This window comes from Lepisma saccharinum, chromosome 1 (assembly GCF_977018435.1).
Source record: "Lepisma saccharinum chromosome 1, izLepSacc3.1, whole genome shotgun sequence".
Lineage (NCBI taxonomy): Eukaryota > Metazoa > Arthropoda > Insecta > Zygentoma > Lepismatidae > Lepisma > Lepisma saccharinum.
In genome coordinates this window covers 197878085-197900336 of record NC_139229.1, presented here as the reverse complement: position 1 = coordinate 197900336, position 22252 = coordinate 197878085, and the positions used below count along the sequence as shown (strand labels likewise).

Genomic DNA, 22252 nt, shown 5'->3' with positions numbered 1-22252 from the left:
TTTACGGTACGTTTGGCAACATGTGGTAGACCCAACGCTCATTTGTTTTTTCCCGCCAACAACGTTCGGTACCTTGTGACTCGAAAATGCTCGATCTCAGTCGAAGAAAATTCAACTGATCGCTGATTCGCTGTTTCCAAGCCGCCAGTTGGAGTTGTGTGCAGTATACAGTCGTCTAACAACTGAACAAGTATAAGCTTTTACGAAATTCGTCGCAAGAGAACCAGAGGGACGTAAATCCAATTTATGAAATTTACAGGAGAGAGGAAATAATGTATTCTTAGGAATATGCCTGACTATTAAAAAGACTCAGTAAATTGGAGATACATGACTCCACCTGATTAGAAGTGGAGATATGTCGGTCTGACTCCAAATAGAGGTCTTCGGAGGACTTTATTTAAACGAAACTGAAAATCGCATTTTTGGAGTTACTTTTTACTTGTTCTCATACGACTAATTATTCCATACACGAAACCTTCATTGACTGGGCTAGTAATTGATTGATTGATTTAGTTTATTTTACTTCGCGTTTTGTGCCTCTTGGATAATTTGCGAAGATGAGGATGAGTGATAAAATGATTAAATTGATGAATGGACATTCACAAACAACCTAGCCCGAGCAGGATTCGAACCCGGGACTCTTGGCGTGGGCTAATAATTGCATGTAGATGAAATAAGATGTTATTCGAGATGTGGTACATACATGTACACTCACCCTCAATAAAAATGTAATACCTTGATCCTGAAATACTCCTGCATGGCATTGTGTGTGTGCTGCCTAATTCTACGGCGATGATTGCAAAAAAAAAATACTTCAATGGAATTTTCGGCCACGGACTTAAAATTAGGCACTACACATAATACCGTGCAGGAAAACTTGTGCGTTTGGAGTTTGAGTTTCTGTTTTAAGTTCACTTTATGCACAGGTAGGCTAATCGGGACTAGACTTACAGTTTAAAGTGGGATCCTAACCGCTATGTGCCCCCATCGGGTATCGAACCCTATACCCTTTAAGGGGTAACTTGTATTTGAGGATCTAGGTATTCCATTTTTTTTATCGCGGATTTACAAGTTATTGAATAGCATTTGGAACACCACGTTATATGGCAGGTCCATCGTTTAAATGATTAGGACAAGACATTTGATGATTTTGCATCTTGCTCTTACAAATGCTGAAAGATTGCTCGAATACATAAAAATATGTTTCATGAAATAATTTGTTAAATAACGCAATTTAATTGAACATTTTGGGATTATTCCTCATTTCAAGGGTCATTTTTGGGCAATATTCCTCATTTCAAGGGTCATTTTTGGGCAATATTTAGGTTATTTTGAGCATTTTTAACATTTTTCTTTAAGGATATGGCATTTTTGTTATATGTTGAGATATTTAATATTGAATATTTCTGCTTGTTAATAATGCTTATCCAACACATAAGCAAAAAATATTTCCAGGAATCGAAGTAGATCTATAAAGAGCTCCTTTTCCAAGTTTTGTCTTTTGAAAACGCTTCTCTCATTCGTTCATCAGTTCTTTCCTTCGCACACAAGCAACCGGTTGTAACAAATTTCCGATGCCAATCGCAAATTGCCTACCTGCATCGTGCTTCTCTCTCGTATTTGCTCTTAAATTTCCGTTGGACATCTGTAATACTCTTGTTTTATAAAATTATAGCACACAAAAAGCCTTTTCAGCTCCAGAAAACGCCATATTGAATTTGCCACCATCTACCGACAAGAAATAGAACTACAGGGAATACCTGCAACATAAAATAAACTTACTACTTTACTCGTTCAAGTAACGTACCGTGTCACTTAGTAATGCTAATAGTTCCTTTATTTACAATAATTTTTTGAAAGTGTTACCGGACTTTATGACCACTCTGTAATTCGAGAGAGCCTCTAAATAAATTTGTACTTGCATTTTCTTTCGTTTGGATTTATTTCTTCGCACATTTTTCGAAATAGCCTATACATAAATTTAAACTAGCATTTTATCTCAAGCCTTGCAACAGTTTACAGAAATCCCTTAGATCATCACCAGAGAAAGCTTCTGCTGAACGTTTGAGTAGCGTTTGGAATTGTTTCCAGGCGTCATACTGCTAATAATTGGTGCAATAATTTTGGAACACTCTCTGTTGCGGATATGTCGAAACACCTAACTACATATTATGAATAAGGTTTCAAAACCAATGCTAGCTTTTTTGTTGTTGTTGTTGTTGTTGTTTTGTTGTCTTGTTGTTTTCTGACCTTGCTGAAAGATATGATGTATGATACGCTTTGTCGGGAAAGAGGAAGGGTGTGTGTGAAAATGTGATATTATTTAGTACTCATTTCCTTCTCCACATATTGACACATGAGTGCTGATATATATATATATATATACATATATATATAATGAAACATGTGAAACTACAATTAACTTGCAGAACACTTTACGCATCATGGACCCTATTCATTAGAAGTGAAAAGTTGCAAATGACAAGGAAAGATACGTGTTGATAAACGCGTTTTGTACTTCCTCTGCAGGACAAATGAATTTCTTTGTAAATTAGATTTTAATATTTCCGAGATGATGAAATATGAGAGCGCCGCAAGAGTGAATCGTATTTCTGTTGCTACAGTCATGTGGTACAAGGCGGTTGTCCTGCTATTTCTCCTGGTACTTCAGTTCGAAGGTTCGAACCAAAAACATGAAAAGGATGTAAGTAGCTAAAGATATCAGGAAAAGTGGAAAGTTAAGTACATGTATATAAAATGGTAGAATTTTTTTTTTTTTTTTTTTTAAAAAAAAAGTATAATTTTCGAGACGAATTGTACTACCTATCACCTAAGAGATTTCCTTGGGTTACATGATTTTACACAGTAACATTTTGTTTTAATTTTTGTTAGGAAGTACAACTAAAATTATTTCTAAAAGTGAGGTCCGTGAGAGGCACGAACAAAAATTTGTTCTTAATGGAACAATGGCAATGTCGTGGAAAATACTGAATGTTTCATGTACTCACTATGTATAATTGTACGTTAATATTCTTATTCTTATTATTATTACTGTCATCATCGTTATGATTATTTCTTTAGTACTTGCAGTTTCAATTTGTGTATCCATTTAATTTTGGGCATTACCTACTTTCAGGTATATATGTATCATTTTACTTGTAGCTTACTGCTTAAGTACGCAGTTCATCATATATGTGACACTAGATTGACAAAGGTTAGGTTGCAGAACAGCCCTAGGCCGAACCTCGGCTGCTTAGTAAAGAAAATGTATTATTATTATTAATATTAATAATATCGAAACGATACTCACCTTCAGTTCAAGTTCGGTCAAGTTTAGCTGTTGTGACGGTTGACATTGACTCTGCGATGTGTACACGTAAGTTGTTAATACGCGTATCAGATATTCTCCTGGAATGCACGATGCCTTTTTACATCAAAAGAAAGCTATCTATTGGGGTAACGCTGGATCAACCTGATAGCTTTGATATGAGACCATAGCGTCTATTCTAACGGTTTTCTAACTTTGCTTTCAGAGTTGTAAGAAGAATTCTAATCTGATGAGACTGTGCTTTACCTTGCTGAAATATTTTGCGTGACTTCGTTCAATCTGCAGAAATGTGTATTGTTCTAACATGCCTAAATACGGAATTATCGTGCCAGCAGGTTGCATGGCTCGATTACGATATCCTTCACCAGATCATACCATACGTTTTTAAACCTGTGGGTGTTTGGATTTTCGTATTCAAACATTGTGCCCGTCAACTTTCCTGTGCGTAAGAAAAGTGTGTCTCATTTGAAAACACAATGAGACTGAAGAAAATTCTGGTTTAATTGATTCGGTTTCGAATGACTAGTGCTACATTCTCTTGCTGCATTTTTTGACCGGCTTGATGTCTTCAGCAACAGAATTGTTTGTGTGGGGTGCACGTCCCTTCGTGTATGCCACACGTTGTGAGAGCACAGCTTCTATATACCACGACTAATCTCGAGGGTTGTGGGTTCTTTTCTTTTGAATGTAAATCTGAAAGCAGAGATATATGTCAATGGATATAAGAATGAGAATATATATTCTGAAACCTTCACAATTACAAATATTATATGCTTAAATTCTCCATACAACAATTATATTCTTCTTCTAGGAAAAAAAGTTGGCTTCTTCTTCTTCCTTCTTTGGAGTGGTCAACTTCTTCTTCTATTCTTCTATGACAGGAGTTGTGCTGTAGAAAAATCATCGATTTCTTCTATTCTTCTATAGAAGGATCATCTACTTCTTCTATTCTTCTATAGAAGGATCATCTATTTCTTCTATTCTTCTGTGGAAGGTTATCTATTTCTTCTATTCTTCTGTAGAAGGGATCATCTATTTCTTCTATTCTTCTGTAGAAGGATCATATATTTATTCTATTGTTCTGTACAATGATTAAATATTTCTACTATTCTTATGTAGAAAGGATAATCTATTTCTTCTTTTCTTCTATAGAAGGATCATCTATTTCTTATTGGTTAAATATTTCTTCTATTCTTCTGTAGCTCGGTTAAATATTTATTCTATTCTTCCGTAGAGCTCTTTTCCCTGAGCGTCCCCCCTTTTTCTTCGGCCTGAAGCCTGACTTTGGCTAACAAAACTCAGATGTATTTTGGGGCGACAAATCTGGATATAGCGCCACCTAAATAACGACCAAAAGGGACAACCCAGGATAGCTAATGTGAGAGCGCTACCTAGTCAGCTAGCGCAACCGTAGTGCTTTGGGGCGACAAATATCAATATACAGGGAGGTTATTGCAGCATGCCACCGCTTCAGCATCGGCCGCTTGCCGGCCCAGTCATGCAACAGGTGCCGGCAAATTGTGTAACAGATAGCCCGTAACAGAAACCGCTTGTTTTGTAATGTTTCCACTTTTCACAATTACAGTTACAATTACAATTGAAATAAGCACGTACCTTGTCGCACGGATGCAGGAAAAGGTGTCCTCCCAAATACAAATATTTCCGGCACCTTATTTCTGACATCTAATCTTAGATTAGACATCGCTACTTTATCCTCAGTTGACAGAAAGGGAAGACAGCATCCCGGCGCATAAAGCAAACCGAAAGCGTAAAATGATATTTAAAAGTAATAATAATGATGATCACTAACCTCCTGTGTTATAAGAGATGTTGAAAATGACTTCCTTCAACAGCAATACAACACGTTTCTTAGGTTCAAGAGATCCTGTCTATCGTAATCCCTGACCACTTTTCTGCAAGAATTCGTTTTCACGTAATTATCGTACATAAAAACTCTATGTTCAAGACTATATTTGTTTAACGACATAAGTAATGAATGAATAACAATTAACACACAATAAAGCACTAGCACACCAACTCAATAACACAGTATAAACAAAACGCGTACTGATAAACGCGAACAGAAGTGAACATGAATGAGCGTAGACTCACTGTCTGGTAGCCGACAGTGTTGCTAACCATTTTTCGGCAATGTCCCTACAGACGTAGTCAAAATGTCCCTACAACTGACCAAATGTCCCTACGCCAAGTAAAGTGACTAAAAAAAAAACACCTCATGAGCATGCAAACAGAAGATAAAATATACACATTTACTTACCAAATCTTTCTGCTCGGTGCTTCCACAATTAATGAAGGAGCGAATTTACAATACAGGACCTCTCCCCGATTTTTGTAATATTTCGCATACTCACTAATTGAGGCCTCCTAATCACGAATTTGAAGTTAAAATTTGGGGGGTCACGTGTAGAAATTGCAAAATAAGTGACATTGAGTGGTCCGCGATCGGCACGATTGCTTATTATTTACCGGAAGATTTTGTGTTTCCAATACTTAAAAAACGAAATATACATTCCTGATATTACTACGACCCCAAATTTTAACTATGTTTGCCTATCCTAACCTAACCTAACCGTACCTGAATGGTTCGTGGGGCTATCCGTCAATGGTTTGTTGGGCTACCCGTGCATGTTTTTTCGAGCCCAAATTTTAACTATGTTTGCCTAACCTAACTTAACCTAAACTTACCGAGAATGGTTAGTGGGGCTATTCCTGAATGGTTTTGCGGTAATTGTGATTACGAACCGATAAAAAATATTATTTTCGTAGCACTTTAACGGCAAACGTTCATCATCGAAGGCCATTTTCGTATCCTGCAATTTTATGATTGATGTACTGTTGCCAAATTTACCTGTAATCAAATCAGTTCTTCTACATCGTGATTGTCGCTGTCACATGTAAGCACGTTCTTTGGGCAATATACTGAAATCCATAAGTTTATTAATTAGCCCACAGCCATCCTCCTGCACACTCCACCTAACAATCTGTACAACATTAACAACTTTTTTACTGTTCTCTTCCGCCATTCTTACACGATCCATGCTCTCCAAGTATGAAATCAACAGTGTGGCAACGCTGTAGACAGCCTAACTAATTTTAACTTGTTCATATCAACAAATATGGCTACCATACTTGTATACGGAGAATCATTGCGAGAATTGAAAAGCTTATTTTACAACTTCTACACGTTAATGAACATTTTTTCCCCCTCACCCCAACATGTTAACTTGAGATAAATAATCACGAATAATTATTTCGTGAGTATAAGACGTAGCATAGAAATTACAGAAGGGTCCGGTATTGTAAATTCTTGCCTTAATGAATAATAGGGGTGTGCTGGACAGAATGTTTTGGGTCGGGACGGGATCGGGACGGTAATCTTTTTAAATCCCGACATTCGGGACTGAAAAATTTGCAATTTCCCGACCAAGTCGGAAAATTTTCTGGACGGGAAATGTTCGAAATTTCCCGAAGCACTGGAAATCTCGAATTTTACAAGTCATTTTCACTTTAAGTGATTGTTTTTGCATTTCTAGAATAAAAACTTACAACTTTCGATAAGTTCCAGAAACTTACAAGGCAGAAAACGTCGAGAATTAACGACTTTTTAAAGTAAAGAATCCAGCACACCCCTAATGAATAACGTTGAGTCGTTTACTGTTGATTATGTTATTTGAAGTCATACATGCTGCTGCTGTGAAGAGATAGATGTTGGTTGGTGATGCTGTATTTCCTGCATTCTTTAACAATTTTGGTCCCATTTTATTTCCCTTTTTTGTTTTTGTATCACTTAACATTGAAAATATTCTTTCCGTTTCCGCGTTAGAATGCGGCAATGTTAGCACTATTTTCGCGAGAGTGGAAATGTTTTCAAAAAGGAACTTGCCTTGAAAGTTTTTGGTAACCGATAACATGTTCCAAAATTCTGATGGAGATCTGTTAGTTAGTTCTTTTTTCTCCTCCTCGCTAAAGTATCCAGATAAACTAATTCATAAAATGTAATTTACCAAGATTGAAAAAAGTACCTACGTTTTCCCTCATTTGGCAAAATCTGTCCCTACGTTCCTACGCGGGCGAAATTTAGTGAAAAGTCCCTATGCGTAGGGACATGTCCCTACGGTTGGCATCACTGCCGACACGTGCAGTATGAAGCGCCATCTCGCGGCTGACAACTCACCCAACCCCCGATAAGCTGCAGGCGCTGTCGCGACAACTGAGAATAAAGTAGCGATGACTAATCTAAGATTAGACGTCAGAAATAAGGTGCCAGAAATATTTGTATTTGGGAGGACACCTTTTCCTGCATCCGTGCGACAAGGTACGTGCTTATTTCAATTGTAATTGTAACTGTAATTGTGAAAAGTGGAAACATTACAAAACAAGCGGTTTCTGTTACGGGCTATCTGTTACGCAATTTGCCGGCACCTGTTGCATGACTGGGCCAGCAAGCGGCCGATGCTGAAGCGGTGGCATGCTGCAATAACCTCCCTGTAGCTCCACCAAGGGGAAAACAACCAAAAACGTAACGAGGCGTTCCTCCTCGCCAGAGATAAAAGACACGGATTCGAATCGACATCTTGACTTCCTTACTCTCCTATATGTTTAATTCATGAGTATTTCATTAATCATTATAATTCCTCTAGTATTTTATATTTCTTATTCTATATTTACAATGGTTCAATCTGTACTAATTATCTTTCATTTGTTTTGTTTAATATAATCACTTCCTGTCTCCTCTAATTTCGTCAATTTATTTACTTTCCGCCTTTCCGTCGCGCTACCATCTATTGTTGCATCCGTCAACTAATTTTCTCTATGTGGATCATTGGGTTCGGCCGTTCAGGCACGTAACAGGGGCCCTTTTAGTGTGATGAACACCTAGTACATACAGTATGTGGACTACGAGCAAACCTTTCTATTCGTGTTCAGACCTTTATGCCGCTTGTACACACTACCTGTAGCTAACAATAGTACAAAAAAATACATTTTCCTTTTACTTTCAAGTGATTTAAAATCATCAGGGGTCACCCTGTATATTTTCTCCGCAAAAATTGTCCTATAAATTTAATTCAGAAGAGCAAAATGTTACAAGACTTACTCCTTGCCTTTTCTTACTTACTGACTCTTATTGAAATATCAAAAATGCATGCAAGGTACAGGAAATGTTCAGACAGGAAAAAAATCAAAAATAATGTTATACGATTGTTAGTTGTGATTTTGATCTGGGAGGGGGAGGTAGTAAATGTGGCAGAGATGGAAACATTTGTGAGAAGTCCTGTTATCATAATCCCACATTATAGAAAAAAATGTTTTCTTTAATTTTTTCCGACATGGATCCATTTTTGGACTTTATTAGACTAATCAGCTTCTCTTAGTTTCTGTCTACCGCTAAAAATTTTGTACAAAAATAATTAATTAAAGTTAGCTTTTCTGAATGTTAGATATATAGAGTGAAATCGTTAGAATTATTCAACGAATAGCATCATATGTTGCTACGTACAGTGGTGTCTGATAAATTATATTACAATTGGGACAATTTTTTAAAAATTATTTTCACTCACGGTGAAATATACTTCGAAAACTGCGATAGTCTAGTTGTTAGCATGCCCCATTAATATGCATACTCGATTTTAAACATTCAGGCTAACAACATGCTGCTCCCCTCACACAATTTCCCTTACAACATTTAGGGCAAGTTATGCCAGATAATTAGGGCTGATCCGATGGCGATGCCTATATATCGGTATCGGCTGATACCAATGGTATCGATATTGGAAAGTATTGGTTCGGTACCAGCCGATACTTTTCCGGTATCTTGGTATTTTACTGGTTGCAAAATTCCTGCGTGATGCTTTCACCGGCTCCAACTATACTGTAAATTATGCAAAATTCGTACTTTCTTTTATTTTGCACCAATTTGGCACAAAACATTGTATTTTGTAATAATACAACTTCTATTTTAATATTCTGATATAAATTTTGAATACTCTAAGGCAAATTTCTTGGTAAATTGATGCATATAATTAAAGAAGAATATTTACACACAAATTTTGATCAATATTTTGAACAAAATTTCATTATTACAATTTTCAAGTATATGTATCGGTTCAAAGTGATATCGGCTCAGCCCCAGAGATAATATATATATTTTAACCACATTTTAAATATATATATATATATATATATATATATATATATATATATATATATATATATATATATATCTTTTTTTTGGCTAGATTCCCTGAAATGACGATCCCATACAGGACGTTTTCAGGGATGTACACTGTTAAGTGCCTCTGGGGTTCACTCAGTCTCTGGGAACGAACTGATGGCTGAATAGCACTTTGTCCTTCAAGTGATACTGTGGTCTCTTTGCAATGTTTTTTTTCTTTCTCCTCTGCAGATGTGGTCACTGAAGATGGACTTATTAGAGTTTGAGCCGTGCGAGGATTTTGAAAACCCGGCCATATCCTTTCACGATTGCACCATGTGGATGAAAGACAAGAACGTACTCGAAATCAACTGCACCGTTGAATTCAAAGAAGATATTGACGAGACTCTTAAGGTAATATTTCCTCCCATGTGAATGAATACAATTCAGAGAAGAATATTCAAGTGTGGAGATACAAACACAGAGTCATCAATATTTTAACCGCTCGATATGTGCATGTCTGCAGGAAACTTTTAAAGTAATAGCTGAGTTACCACGAAATATTATTTATTACACAGAGTAAAATTTAAAATTAATGTTTGATGCGTTTTGGTTCATCGCCAGATCTCCAGCTGGGTACTATTCACGTCCAAAGACTCTTGCAATCTTCGTTTGAATCCGAGAATTGCGTTCTGATGGTGCTCTGGCAAATCTGCTACGCTTCCCGAGCCTTAAACGTTTCGCACCATCTCAGGATGCTTGTCCCCGCTGGAAATGTTTTCCCAAGCTTTGTTGGAACCTTCTCAGCACCAAAACACAAGATTTTCACCCGACAAGCCATAACACGAACTGAGCTTTCTCCAGTATCGACGCCATCTTGGAATCACGTGATCGCGTGATTACCTGCACACACGTCATTGAGCAGTTGGCCAGAACAAAATTTCAAATTTTCCTCTGAGTAAAAAAAAAAACAATATTTCGTTGTAATAAATCTATTACTTTAAACTTATAGCTCTTTAGAATCCTGCAGGTCTTTTAAAACAAACAGTACAAGGCATTGCAATAACACTAGTGTTCTGTGTCGGCACCTTTTTGTAGGTATTTCTACTTTGGCTATTTTACGTTCCTTTTCTACCTTCTCGGTTAATCGTGATGATGAGGATAAAAAATGAACTGATTAAATGGGTGATGGTAGGACAAACACAATTATGATAAAATTTCGTACTTGGGAATTGTGGTTTCGTAGCGCTTATCGCCTACAACTCCGCCACTGGATCTCCCTGTATTTAAGCCTTTACTTACTCATGATATTTAAAAATACTGTATACAGCTTGTCGCAGTAGAACACCAACAAACATACACTGTCTAAAATACATCAAGACGAATTTTGTTAGCAACTTTTTTGCTCGTCAAGGCCTGTTTCCCTACGAGCCATCGAAAAATATATGCATCCATGTGCTACAGATTCACGGTTGCCACTGTCAATCATTTTTCACCAGTGCACGCTATGTTTGCGTTAACTGCGTCATACTGCCTCCTAGCGGCTAAATGTACAATTAGGTGAAAGGGTCTATTAGGAGTGCAAATTTGGAGAGGTTCATTAATACTGATATGCACCATTTTGCTGTATCTGTTGTAGTTTTCGTACTATAAATCACTGAGGGAATTATTAGTCGTCATGTATAATGACGGATTTGTATGTAATTACATATTCTATTCCTTTCTAGATACATACCTTGAACAGGAAAATGTCAACTATTTATATAATTGACATGATTTTACATAAGTTTTTGATACACATATTTACATATCTGCCAGGATATTACATATTTTACATATTTCCTGATTTACTTTACATAAAACAACATATTACGGCAATTTTATCTTTATCCTTTTTCTTTCTATTTTCGATCTCTGAAACATGACGAGGAAAATTTGTAGCTCATGTGATGTCATATTGTCTAATCAATGAGACGCATAGTGCTTACGGTCACCTAAAATTGACTGCCAAGTCGAAAGACAGGCTGAAGAAAAAACAAAACAAACAAACAAAAAAAAAGGGAACTATAATTTATGGGAAGATACTGGAGTTTCTCCACCCCCTTCTTCTGGTTACATATTTTCGTTTCACTTTTATGTTTAGGCAAAGCATCTATAAACTTCACATCGGAGGACAAGAAAGCTGCTTTTCTGTACGTAGCGAGTTACACAACATGTTCCCTTGTACAAAAAGTACAAAAGTAGCTATGTATTTTCATTCGATTGTTCTTTCTGTAGACGCTTTATTTTACCATTTATTTCGAAATTTACAAAGAGCTCTCTTACATATTAACACATTCTACAATAATTTGCGATGTGAAAAGTAATTAATAATAGTTGACGAAATTAGATTCTTAAATATATGCACGTTGCTGTGTTTTATTGAGTTTATAAATTTGATACAAACTTTAATTTGAACAACTTTCGTCCATCAAATTATGTTGAATATGTTGAAATAAAATAAATATCTAGCAGAATTCTTGAAATTGCTTGGATTCTCGATTATTATAAATATTACGTATTCTTTGATACTACATATTTAGCTACGTATAAATCAATTATTGTCACATTTTAATGTACATATTTTATACTTTGATATTACATAAAAATTGAAGGTCTAATAATAAGGAGTGCAACTAATATATGATAACTTGGATAATATATATAAGATGAACTGTTTCCTGTTTAACAGGATGTGAACTGGAGACAATTTAGAAAGCCATTTTTAAATTTTGGCGCTACCTTATGTGGAAACTTAGATTAGCCGATATTATGAACGAAATGGACTTGAAAGAAAATCTCTTCGCTTCTTTGACGCCTTCCTGAAAGCTTTTAGGAACTCCACTCAGATACTAGCATTCATATCTTCCTGTACATCCTACAAAGTACATTCTTGCACGCTAACGATGTCTGGCGCTTGAACCGACAGCCAATGGGATTGCATATTGTCCGCATGTGTAACAATATGTTTATACATTCGCTTTGGACGAAAGCATTTCCTCTAACATTTTTGCTAGCATAAATGGTATGTAAATGCTTCCAAAAATCTTTTAGCAGATAGTACTTTACACGGAAGCATTTCATGTAGCATTTCGGTAAGCTTTTGCGATTGCAATGCATAATGTATACAGCACGAAATACATTTCGAGTTGCACCATCTATGGTGAGATCACGGTGATCACTAAAATGCTCTTCCATATATGAACAGTAAACGTTATAAAGTATGTATTTAAGCAGCGCCCTTGATTTGTACCAAATACCTTTTAATAGGAAACCTTATTTCTCTCGGTTGAATAGTTATCTGCTTTTAAAAATGTGAAGTGAAACATTATTTACATCTCACTCTGCCGCCATGACTTCTGCACTCGTGACCTAGAGGTCGCTTCTGATTGGTTGTGCTATGAAAAATGCTATGGAAGTAGAGCCGATTCTATCCTTGAGATGAAACATGCCATGGCATAAATGTTAAGACAAATGTTAAGGAAAATGCTTTGGTCTAAAGCGAGCCTAAGTTTTCGGTAAGTAAAAGTGTGGCATTTTCAGTTTTTAGAAGCACTGTATAGTGTTCTTGATTGGAATGAATGTTCGCAAGACGCTTTATTGTCGAGACCTTTGTTATAGTTAATGACGTCTTCTAGGTTGTCGTGAACATGTCGAAATGTGCGAGTGGCGACAGAGACTCCTGCGAGAGGCTCCCACCGATAGAAGACGAGGAATTTTGTCCCAAGATGCTCAACAAAAGCGAAACCGTAGGAGCTATAGTCAGCAATGCACAGGGCCTGAATGTCAGTGCCTGTCCCATTCCAAAGGTAAGAGAGACAGACATTCAAGAATCAATCAGTCTTGAAACGCCAAAGATCCATCACATGCTCTCGCCTCTCGCTCTCTCTCTCTCTCTCTTTCTCTCTCTCTGTCTCTATATACATATATAGGGAAACTCTGGGATAGAAGGCCATGGTTTTTTTCAGTGATCTAAGCACCCGGTAGTTTTCCAAGTTAACAAGCATAGCTAAAAGTATATTAACATAGTAAAAGTAGTTTGTCGTATTCATTATGCATAAAGAATTACAACCTAGCTTCTGTAAAATAATGTATCGCACTAATCAGTTTCTGCCTTCTAAACAAAAGTAAATCATTATACAATTATAAACTGAACTTCTGAAAAATTATGTCTCGCACTAATAGGCTATAATGACATTACTGCCTTGAAAACAAAAATGAACCATTAGACATGGTTTTTAAGAAAAACATTTCTATCAACACAAACACAAACACTACCACTACTACCACATTTAGTTTTTCTTTGTCATTATTTTTCCACAGGGCAAACAAACATAATTGAATATAGTGAATGTTTCATGCAGCCACCGTTGGCAACGGACGCACTGAATCCAATTCACTCTCTTCTTGGTGTTTTCGTAGTCTTCAGCACAACCAACACATTCGTTAGTGAGATCCACAAACTCATCACAAGAGGACTCGTCTCTAACACCCACTCTCGCGTCGGAGTTGGAGCTACTGCTTGAAATAGATCGATCGTTACCTGAGACCCAAGGACGTATTTGGGGGGGGTTCAGGGGGTCCGGACTCCCCCCGAAAGACTTATCAAGTACTAAAATTAAATAATCAAAAATATATTCGTTTAGCCTTTGTTGTATAATTTCCTCTGAACTTATTGGAAAACAAGGGTTATATTGGGATCATACGGCTTTGGAGGACAGGAAGGACGTATTTAGGGGGATCCAGGGGTTCGGACCCCCGAAAGACTTAAGTACTAAAATTAAGTAATGAAAATATTAGCATTTGTTGCATAATCGATGGTTATTAATTTCCTCTGAACGTTTTAGAAAGCAAGGATTATATTGGGACCATACGGCTTTGAATGACATTACAAAGAAGATTTATGTACATTACTACTCAAAATAATATCTGATTACATTTGGACTGACGCCTATTGCTAGACTATGCAATTCTCATTCTCACTCTCTCTATATTCTCAGGGGAAGTCAAGAGACTGGCATGAAGCTTTCGTCTTTAACTTTCGGGCTGTTTGCCTGTGTATGGTGCAGGTGACATTCACTCCAGAGTTTTCGTAGGAGTGTATGTCACATGTAGCCCTGAAGTACTTGGTCGTGACTCAGATTCCCTTGGAACAATAGGATCGCAGTTTTCAGTCCTGTCTTCAGGTATATTTCCCAGTGCCTTTTCTTTGTTTGAGTGTTCCCTTGTAGTCGGATTTGGGATCGTGAATGCATAGCCAGGAAGTACATCGGGATTGTACGGTTATATACCAGTTGATCTGAACCCAGATATGACATTTTCTGGTGTGGCGGATTTACTCCAACACTCATTCAGTAATTCGCCAAACTGCAACATCGTTAATCTGCACCCAGGGTGATTCTTCGTTCATTTGGATGCGACATTGTAGAAATGGCTCTTCACCGACTTAAAAACAGTCCGGTCCAGAGGTTGAAGATAGTGGATGGTGTGACTAGGGAGAGAAATCAAAACATTGCCAGTTGCCTCCGCAAATCAAAGTAATCAAAGTAATCTTGACTTCCTTACGATTCATCCCTTTAGATCGAGCTAGGGAGACACCTTCGGATTTACTCACTAAGAGATTCGGATGTCTGGCAAGAAAAAGCTTTAGCCAGTCGTATCCGGCCTTTTTCTGTCTGTTTGTTAAATGTATGGTTTAGTTTATGTACTTCGGCGAGGTTATAGGAAAGACTGCGAACGTCATCCCTCGTTAAAGGAAACCAATGCTGCTGCATTTTCTGGATGTGTCGGGCTAACCTCTGCTCATTTTCCCTGCCGAAAACACAACTTGGTCCCATTGGTCCTTTCAGTGTGTTACCACTCTTCACTCTTCGTTCCAGAGTCGTTCTGGGAATACCAAACGTTATAGATGCTTGGAGCACCGACGTTCCATTAGCGACAGCCTCAATAGCCTTCTTCAGATCATCTTCGTACCACATTCCACGGGGGCTACCCGGCTTCGTTTTGTATTGTGTCGGCATCTGAAAAGAATGAGAAAGGGGACATCAAGTTGACTGACCTTAATATTTGATTCGGTTTATTTAACTTCGCTTTTCTGCCACTTTTGGCTAATCGCGAAAATGTGGATGAGTGATGATATGATGAAAGTGATGAAGGGACTCTCACAAATAACACCCATGCCCAGGCCGGGATCCACTGCGCTGACCACTACGCCACGGAGGCCGGCTACTGACCTTAATACTGTAGATTTGTATTTAAAAATAAAGAATATCCTCATACATGTAAAGGTAAAGGTATCCCCTGTGCATTGCACCGTCATTGAGGCATATACGGGGTGCAGAGGTAGGGCTCTAAACATTCTTGATCTCGGTCATAGTGCAGGTGATGTGATCAGCTCCAGCCGCCTATACCTCCCCTTCCACACACACACGCACACAGGGTTGGCCCAGGCACACATTGATGAAAGGATGAAGGAGCCCCAGAGCCGCTTGAAAGACATCATCTTTAGGTGGCCAACTCTCCCGGGAAAAAATGGACCATATATCCCATTTCTAGGGATGAGATGGCCATGGTTTCTGATGAAAACAGGTAAGAGTTACAACAAGAAACCTAATCTAAATACAACATACAAACTTCACTTACCTTTTATGATAACCTTCCAATTATTCTCTCTTAAGAAAGCTTAACTTCCACACACTTCTTTCAGCACACACAAAATAATCGACAAGCCTTAAATCAATAACGAGGAAAAACTTTTGGGCTTTTAACAATAAGCAAGCGAACTTTCTCAACAATTGGTTGCTTCGATAAAAGCTTACCCTAAACTGAGTTACATTCAAATCCGGCTGCTGTTGAAGAAATGAGAGCGGTTAGACCCATCATCTTATACTGTGCGTATTAAGCCTTGTGCTTTTTTTTTTGGGGGGGGATGCCTACTCAGTGGAGTATTTGTAGTTTTTTTATGGGTATGCAAACTTGTATATCACCAGACAGTAAACTAAACTACTGCTTTCCGGTTCTAACATTAAATCTTCTGATAATCTTTACAGGTTATTTAGAAACCCCAGTGTATTAACATTGTAAGAAAATCCAAACCCTTACACAAGAAGCTATTGAAGTTGTAGCACTGAGAAAACTTGACTATATTTCTATTGCCCAAGTTCAAATTTAATGTCCATCGAACCTACTTTCATGTTTATTGTTCTTTGTAAATCCTTTGCACGCGATGAAACTTACCAAGTACACAATATGCTACTTAAAAATGGAAGTTCAGATTAGAAGTATGATGCCAACAATTATGAAATAACTGATTTTTGAATGATTTTTCAGTGGTGTTTGTTCGATAGTTCAGAAATGGTATAATATATATGTTTTCAATATCATTTTCTTTGAAGGGGATAATATCATCCCTGGCAGGGATAATTATAAAATTATTTTCCCGGGAATATTTTTTTTGTGGGGGAGAATCCCTTGCATCCCCTCCGTGAATTCGCACACGGTGTGTATGTGTGATTACTAGGGAAAGGAACTTTAGGTAAATAAATGTTTTTTCTGCGATAAGATAGAGACCCTCATTTTTGCCAAAATTCTTATCATAGCCTTATATGTCAACACAGCAAATTTTATTTTACATAAAAACACATATTTTCCAGTTTTCCGTATGTAAATACATATTTTGCGAATTTTCATTTTAAATACATAAAATCGCTCGTTGACTTCATCTACCTCATAATCCTCCAAGGAAAAATGTTTATTCTCCGCACCTCTTTCATATCGAGAGTGCTAGGTTTGTTTTGTCTTTGAAAACGCTCGCTGGCAGACTTCTGGCACCTCGCCTACGATCCTATCGGGAGAAAATAGCTGTAAGTAGCTGGGGCTGGCTACACGTAACGATAGCAAGGCTTTTTAATGAAGCAATGCAGCTATTGTGGCCAGAAGACATAAAATTTGACAATGTTCTTCTCTTGACAGATGCTGCAGCTTACATGCAGTGGTCTTGCCGTTAGCTACCCAAAATGGTGCACGTTACATGTGTGTTACATGTGTGGCGCATGCGTTGCATAGAATATGTGAAAAGATAAGAGCTCTTTATCCCAATGTCGATAAACTGGTTTCAAATGGGAAGAAAGTTTTTATCAAGTCGCCTAGAATAATAGACATTTTTAAACAAAAATGTCCTGAGGTTCCCCTTCCCCCTACACCTGTAGTTACGCGATGCAGATGTTATGCCCAGAACTTTGAAAAAAATTGTATCTGTTGTAAATGATCTCGACAAAGAAGAATTCTGCAAGAACTGTTGATGGAGCCCTCCTTAAAAGTCGAATTGGCATACATCTCAACAAACCTGTCCATTCTCTCTAATTCCATATGAAAGCTTGAATCGTCTGCGAACACTTTGGCAGCTTCCATTGGTGAAGTCCGTATAGTAGAAACGAAACTGAAAGAACTCACTGGATCTAAATGTCTAAATGTACAGAATTTTTGGGGAAAAACCAAGGTTTTCAAACATTGTGCCAAATTGCATGTGTTTTGGAAGGAGGTGAAGTAGAGGAAGAGGAAGCTTTGGAAAACTTCAGCGTTAGTGACATTTCGTGATTCAAATATGCAAGAATTGTTTCTTGTGACGTGGAGCCATCTTCCTCACAATATAAGATGCTTCTTAGAGATAATCGTCACAGATTTACAATGGAGAATTTGGAAAGAACTATGGTGATCCACTGCAACTCTTCCAAAAAATAGCTCGCTAAGAGGTAATCATTTAGAAACTAATTTCAGGTGTTTAAAATGCATGTTATAGTTTGTTTTTGTTACCAAATGTTTTTATTTTTGTCACATATTTTCCTGTTTTTATCACATATTTTCAACATTTATGACACATAAAAAATAAATATTTCTGAGTTTTTTAGCACATAAAGTTCCGTTCCCTAGTGATTACGGCCCGTTTTGCCTTATTGCGTTTTCACCCCCCCCCCCAATACAATTTCAGGTAATTTATGTGACACTAACTTTCTAAGGCGAAATGGGACATCCCATTTTGCCTTTTCCTGTTTCGCCTTACACACAAAAACATTCCCACCAGGGAATATTATCGACATGAACTAACCGACAGGACAATGGAGCCAAGCTAGGTAACATCACAAGCTCTGCGCTCCCATTATGAATTACCCTTCAAGTCGATAATATTCCCAGGTGGGAAATGTTTTGTGTGTAAGGCGAAACAGGATGTTCCGTTTCGCCTTAGAAAGTTCGTGTCACATAAATCATTTGAAATTCTATTGGGGGAGGTGAAAAAGCAATAAGGCGAAACGGGGGGACACGGTATGTGTGTATGTGTGTGTGTGTACACACACACACACACAAACGATGATGGTATCTTTTTTGTTTTAACAGCAGGAGTTTTCCACGAAAAACAATGTGATACAGAGCGGTGTGTGTTTTGATCTTGCTGTCATTGTGTTGCTGCAGTTGCTGTCATTGTGTTGCTGCAGTGACATGCAAGCGATAAGCGATAGAGCATCTTGTCCGGGCCCTTCCGTACGAACTATACGAGTGTTCACAATATTGTTTTTGTACTGAATGTCCCTTGTAACTTCATTTTCAATTGAAAAAGTGAGAATACAGTTCAATTTATTTAAAACAATTTCCCCCCAAAATCACGCTATATTTGAAGTAATACAAGAAGGACCTACGGGAAATTGTCCCTCTCCCCCTTAAAATCTGCCAGGTTTAGCGAATTGTGGCTAAAGTTTGCAACTATCCTTTTCGAGTCCCCCTTGACATGCCTTGTATATGCTGCACTCTGGTGCCGAATGTAAGAAGTATTGTCGCTTGCATCAGTGTTCGCACAGCGAAGTGAACATCTTTGGGGTGTAGTGGCCAACACCCCTTAGCTGTCCGCTCTATGCAACACGCACAGCAATTGTGTTCAACGCCCTCCGTGGAACACCGTGGGAATCAGTGTTACCAACTATATAAAAAAGTTATCAGGCGTGAAATAATTCGTATCAGAGTAAATTTTGTGTATCCACTCTTACATCAAACATAGTATTTTTTCAAATAAAAATATATGTCTCTGTGCATTTCATATGTACGTAATTTAAGATACATGAGTGTTCACGTGCTAATGCGAACATTATCAGGCGACGCGCCTGGGTGACATGCCGATTTATCGCTTTGGTCTGTACATTTTCAGACCGAAGCGACACGGAGGTTTCACGCCGAAGCGACAAGCAACACAGACCCAATCCGTAGGAAAGCATTCACTGCAACCTGGTGTGTCACTTCGGTGAGAAAGGTTGCATTTGATTTTGAAGGATGGATTGTAACTAACAACTGTCAAGTGTCACTTCGGTGCAAAATCACCTTTAAACCCGCTTTACACGAAAGCATTTTCCATATCTTTTTTCTCAACATTTATGCCATGATCAATATGCTACCGTATAAACTGAAAAATCTTATGGTATTTCAGATGCTATGGCATATTTCATGGCATTTCTCAAGTATAGAATAGGCCCTATTTGCGTAGCATTTTTCGTAGCATAACCAATCAGAAGCGACCTGTAGGCAGGGATGTGCGTCTACGCGTAAACAACAATTGTCTACATTCTACGTGTAGACAATGTAGACTATGTAAATTATGTAATCTACGTAATCAACGTAGACAACATGGCGCTCGGCATCCTCCGTTCAAGACACGCGCATCGTTCTAGAAGCAGCAACCAGCATCAACAGGTAGACAGAGAGAGCGTGAAGTATTCCACTGTCCAGAAATAAGTGCTTTAAGTATTTATTTACTTTCAACCAATTCACTTTGTATTAATTGAATTGGAAAATGAACTTGTCGCGACATACCAAAAAAATGCGATGTCCATAGAATGACAAGATTTGTTTTACTTCTTTCTATTTCCACCATTTCACACGTGGAAAAATCTGCTTTAGAGACAGATGCACTTCACTATGCAGTTATAAGACAGAAAAATATTTTCATCCTTCCCTTTTGTCAGTGTAAAAAATAATGTCAGTTTTCACTATGGCTGTCATTTTTCTTCCGGTAGTCCCTTTTTCCCTTGTTAGTGAAAATTCGATAACTTTGATTACGTCGGATGGTCTTAATTTCAAAGACCACTGGGATTTCATTCTTCCCTATTGTTTGCATTTTTTACAGTAAACAATGTAAAGTATAAGTCAATGTAATCTTCATGTAGATTATGTGTAGACATCGCATGTAGATGTAAACTTATAGTCTACGGCACATCACTGCCTGTAGTGATGTAATGGCGGGCAAGTGAGATGTAAACAACGTATCATTTCACATTCTTAAAAGCCCATAACTATTCAACCCAGAGGAATAACGTTTCCTATGAATTGGTACAAATCAATGGCGCTGCTTAAATTCATACCTTATCGCGTATACAGGACACGAATAGTAGAATAAATTAGTTGTTTCAATTGAAAACACCGGGAACTGGCTCATCTCGTATGCCTTTCGTGCTGTACAGATTATCTACCGTTCACTTCACGCTTCTCATCACAAAAATGTTAACAGGAATGTTACAAGAAATGCTTCAGTGTAAAGTATTGTCTGCTACAAAAATGCTCAAAGATTTTTGGTAGCATTTGTGCTAGCAAAAATGCTAGGGGAAATGCTTCCTTCTTAAGCGGGGCTTAGAGTCTTTGAATTGGAAGTCAGTGCTCCATCTGAAGGCAGTGGACATAATAAGTACTACTATGGGTTTTCATGGAATTTCATGCCTAACATCTTGTGTTTTATACGAACTTATTGCAGGGCATGTACGTCGTAATAAACGCCCCGTTGCCTCTCATCAAGAACGAAAAGGAGCGGGCCACGATGGAAGCAGAAGTAGGGGACTACATTGGCGAAATGTACTTCTACCTCGGAGGAAATAAAGTTGGCTGCCAGGAATTCGAGGCCTCCTTGACTAGGGAAGTTCACGCAAAACACCACGGGCCATGGAGGGCTAGAGGAGAGTCATAAATTCCATATACAAACAATCAGAGTTGCATGTAAGCAGTTGTACCCGAAGAAATTGTGCGTCAATGTGTAATATCACATCAAACATGTAATAAGGAATATATCAAATGCAAATATCTTAGTATTGTTTTAATTGCTGCTGGTGGATATATGTAGGGTATTATATGATATTGAAATTTCACGTTCTTAACTCTCCTCTAGAGTGATTGAATGTTTAATTAGATTAATTAAAGTATATTTTCTGCCACATTTATCTAATGGCGACTGCGAGGATGAGTGATGATATGATTGAATGGATGAAGGGATACTCACAAAGAGCTCCCTAGCCCATACCGAGATTCGAACCTCGGACCCTTGGCGTCGTAGCGCGCTGTGCTAACCACTCCGCTACGAAGATCGGTTCCTTGTTTAGGAACGTTAGAGTGGCGTATTTAAGGTTGAATTATCGATGCTCAATAGTCATATTTACTGCGGATCAACATCGACATAACAAAAATGCAAATACGATGTAATTATGCTTATGGTACTGCAAAATTACATCCGCACTGCTCAAGAAAGAAAATAAACTACTCCTTAATTCAGATGAAATCGTACATAGCAATATCGGTAATGCTATTTCTTCATGCGAAACATGCGCCCACGTTTGTGTCAACCACCCCTTCACACACACATATGTGTGTGTTTATATATACAGAGCATTCCCTGACATTCGCTACGAGAC

At 37.9% G+C, this 22252-nt stretch overlaps 1 protein-coding gene across 1 annotated transcript; it reads left to right on the top strand.

The window, feature by feature from the left end:
• Nucleotides 1–2595: 2595 nt before the first annotated feature.
• LOC145991153 (uncharacterized) lies at nucleotides 2596–21650 on the top strand. Its single transcript, XM_083126967.1, has 4 exons — nucleotides 2596–2704; nucleotides 9753–9914; nucleotides 13178–13348; nucleotides 21325–21650. Exons 1-4 carry the CDS (start codon nucleotides 2627–2629, stop codon nucleotides 21532–21534), a joined length of 621 nt encoding a protein of 206 aa, XP_082983093.1. The 5' UTR covers nucleotides 2596–2626; the 3' UTR covers nucleotides 21535–21650.
• Nucleotides 21651–22252: the final 602 nt, after the last annotated feature.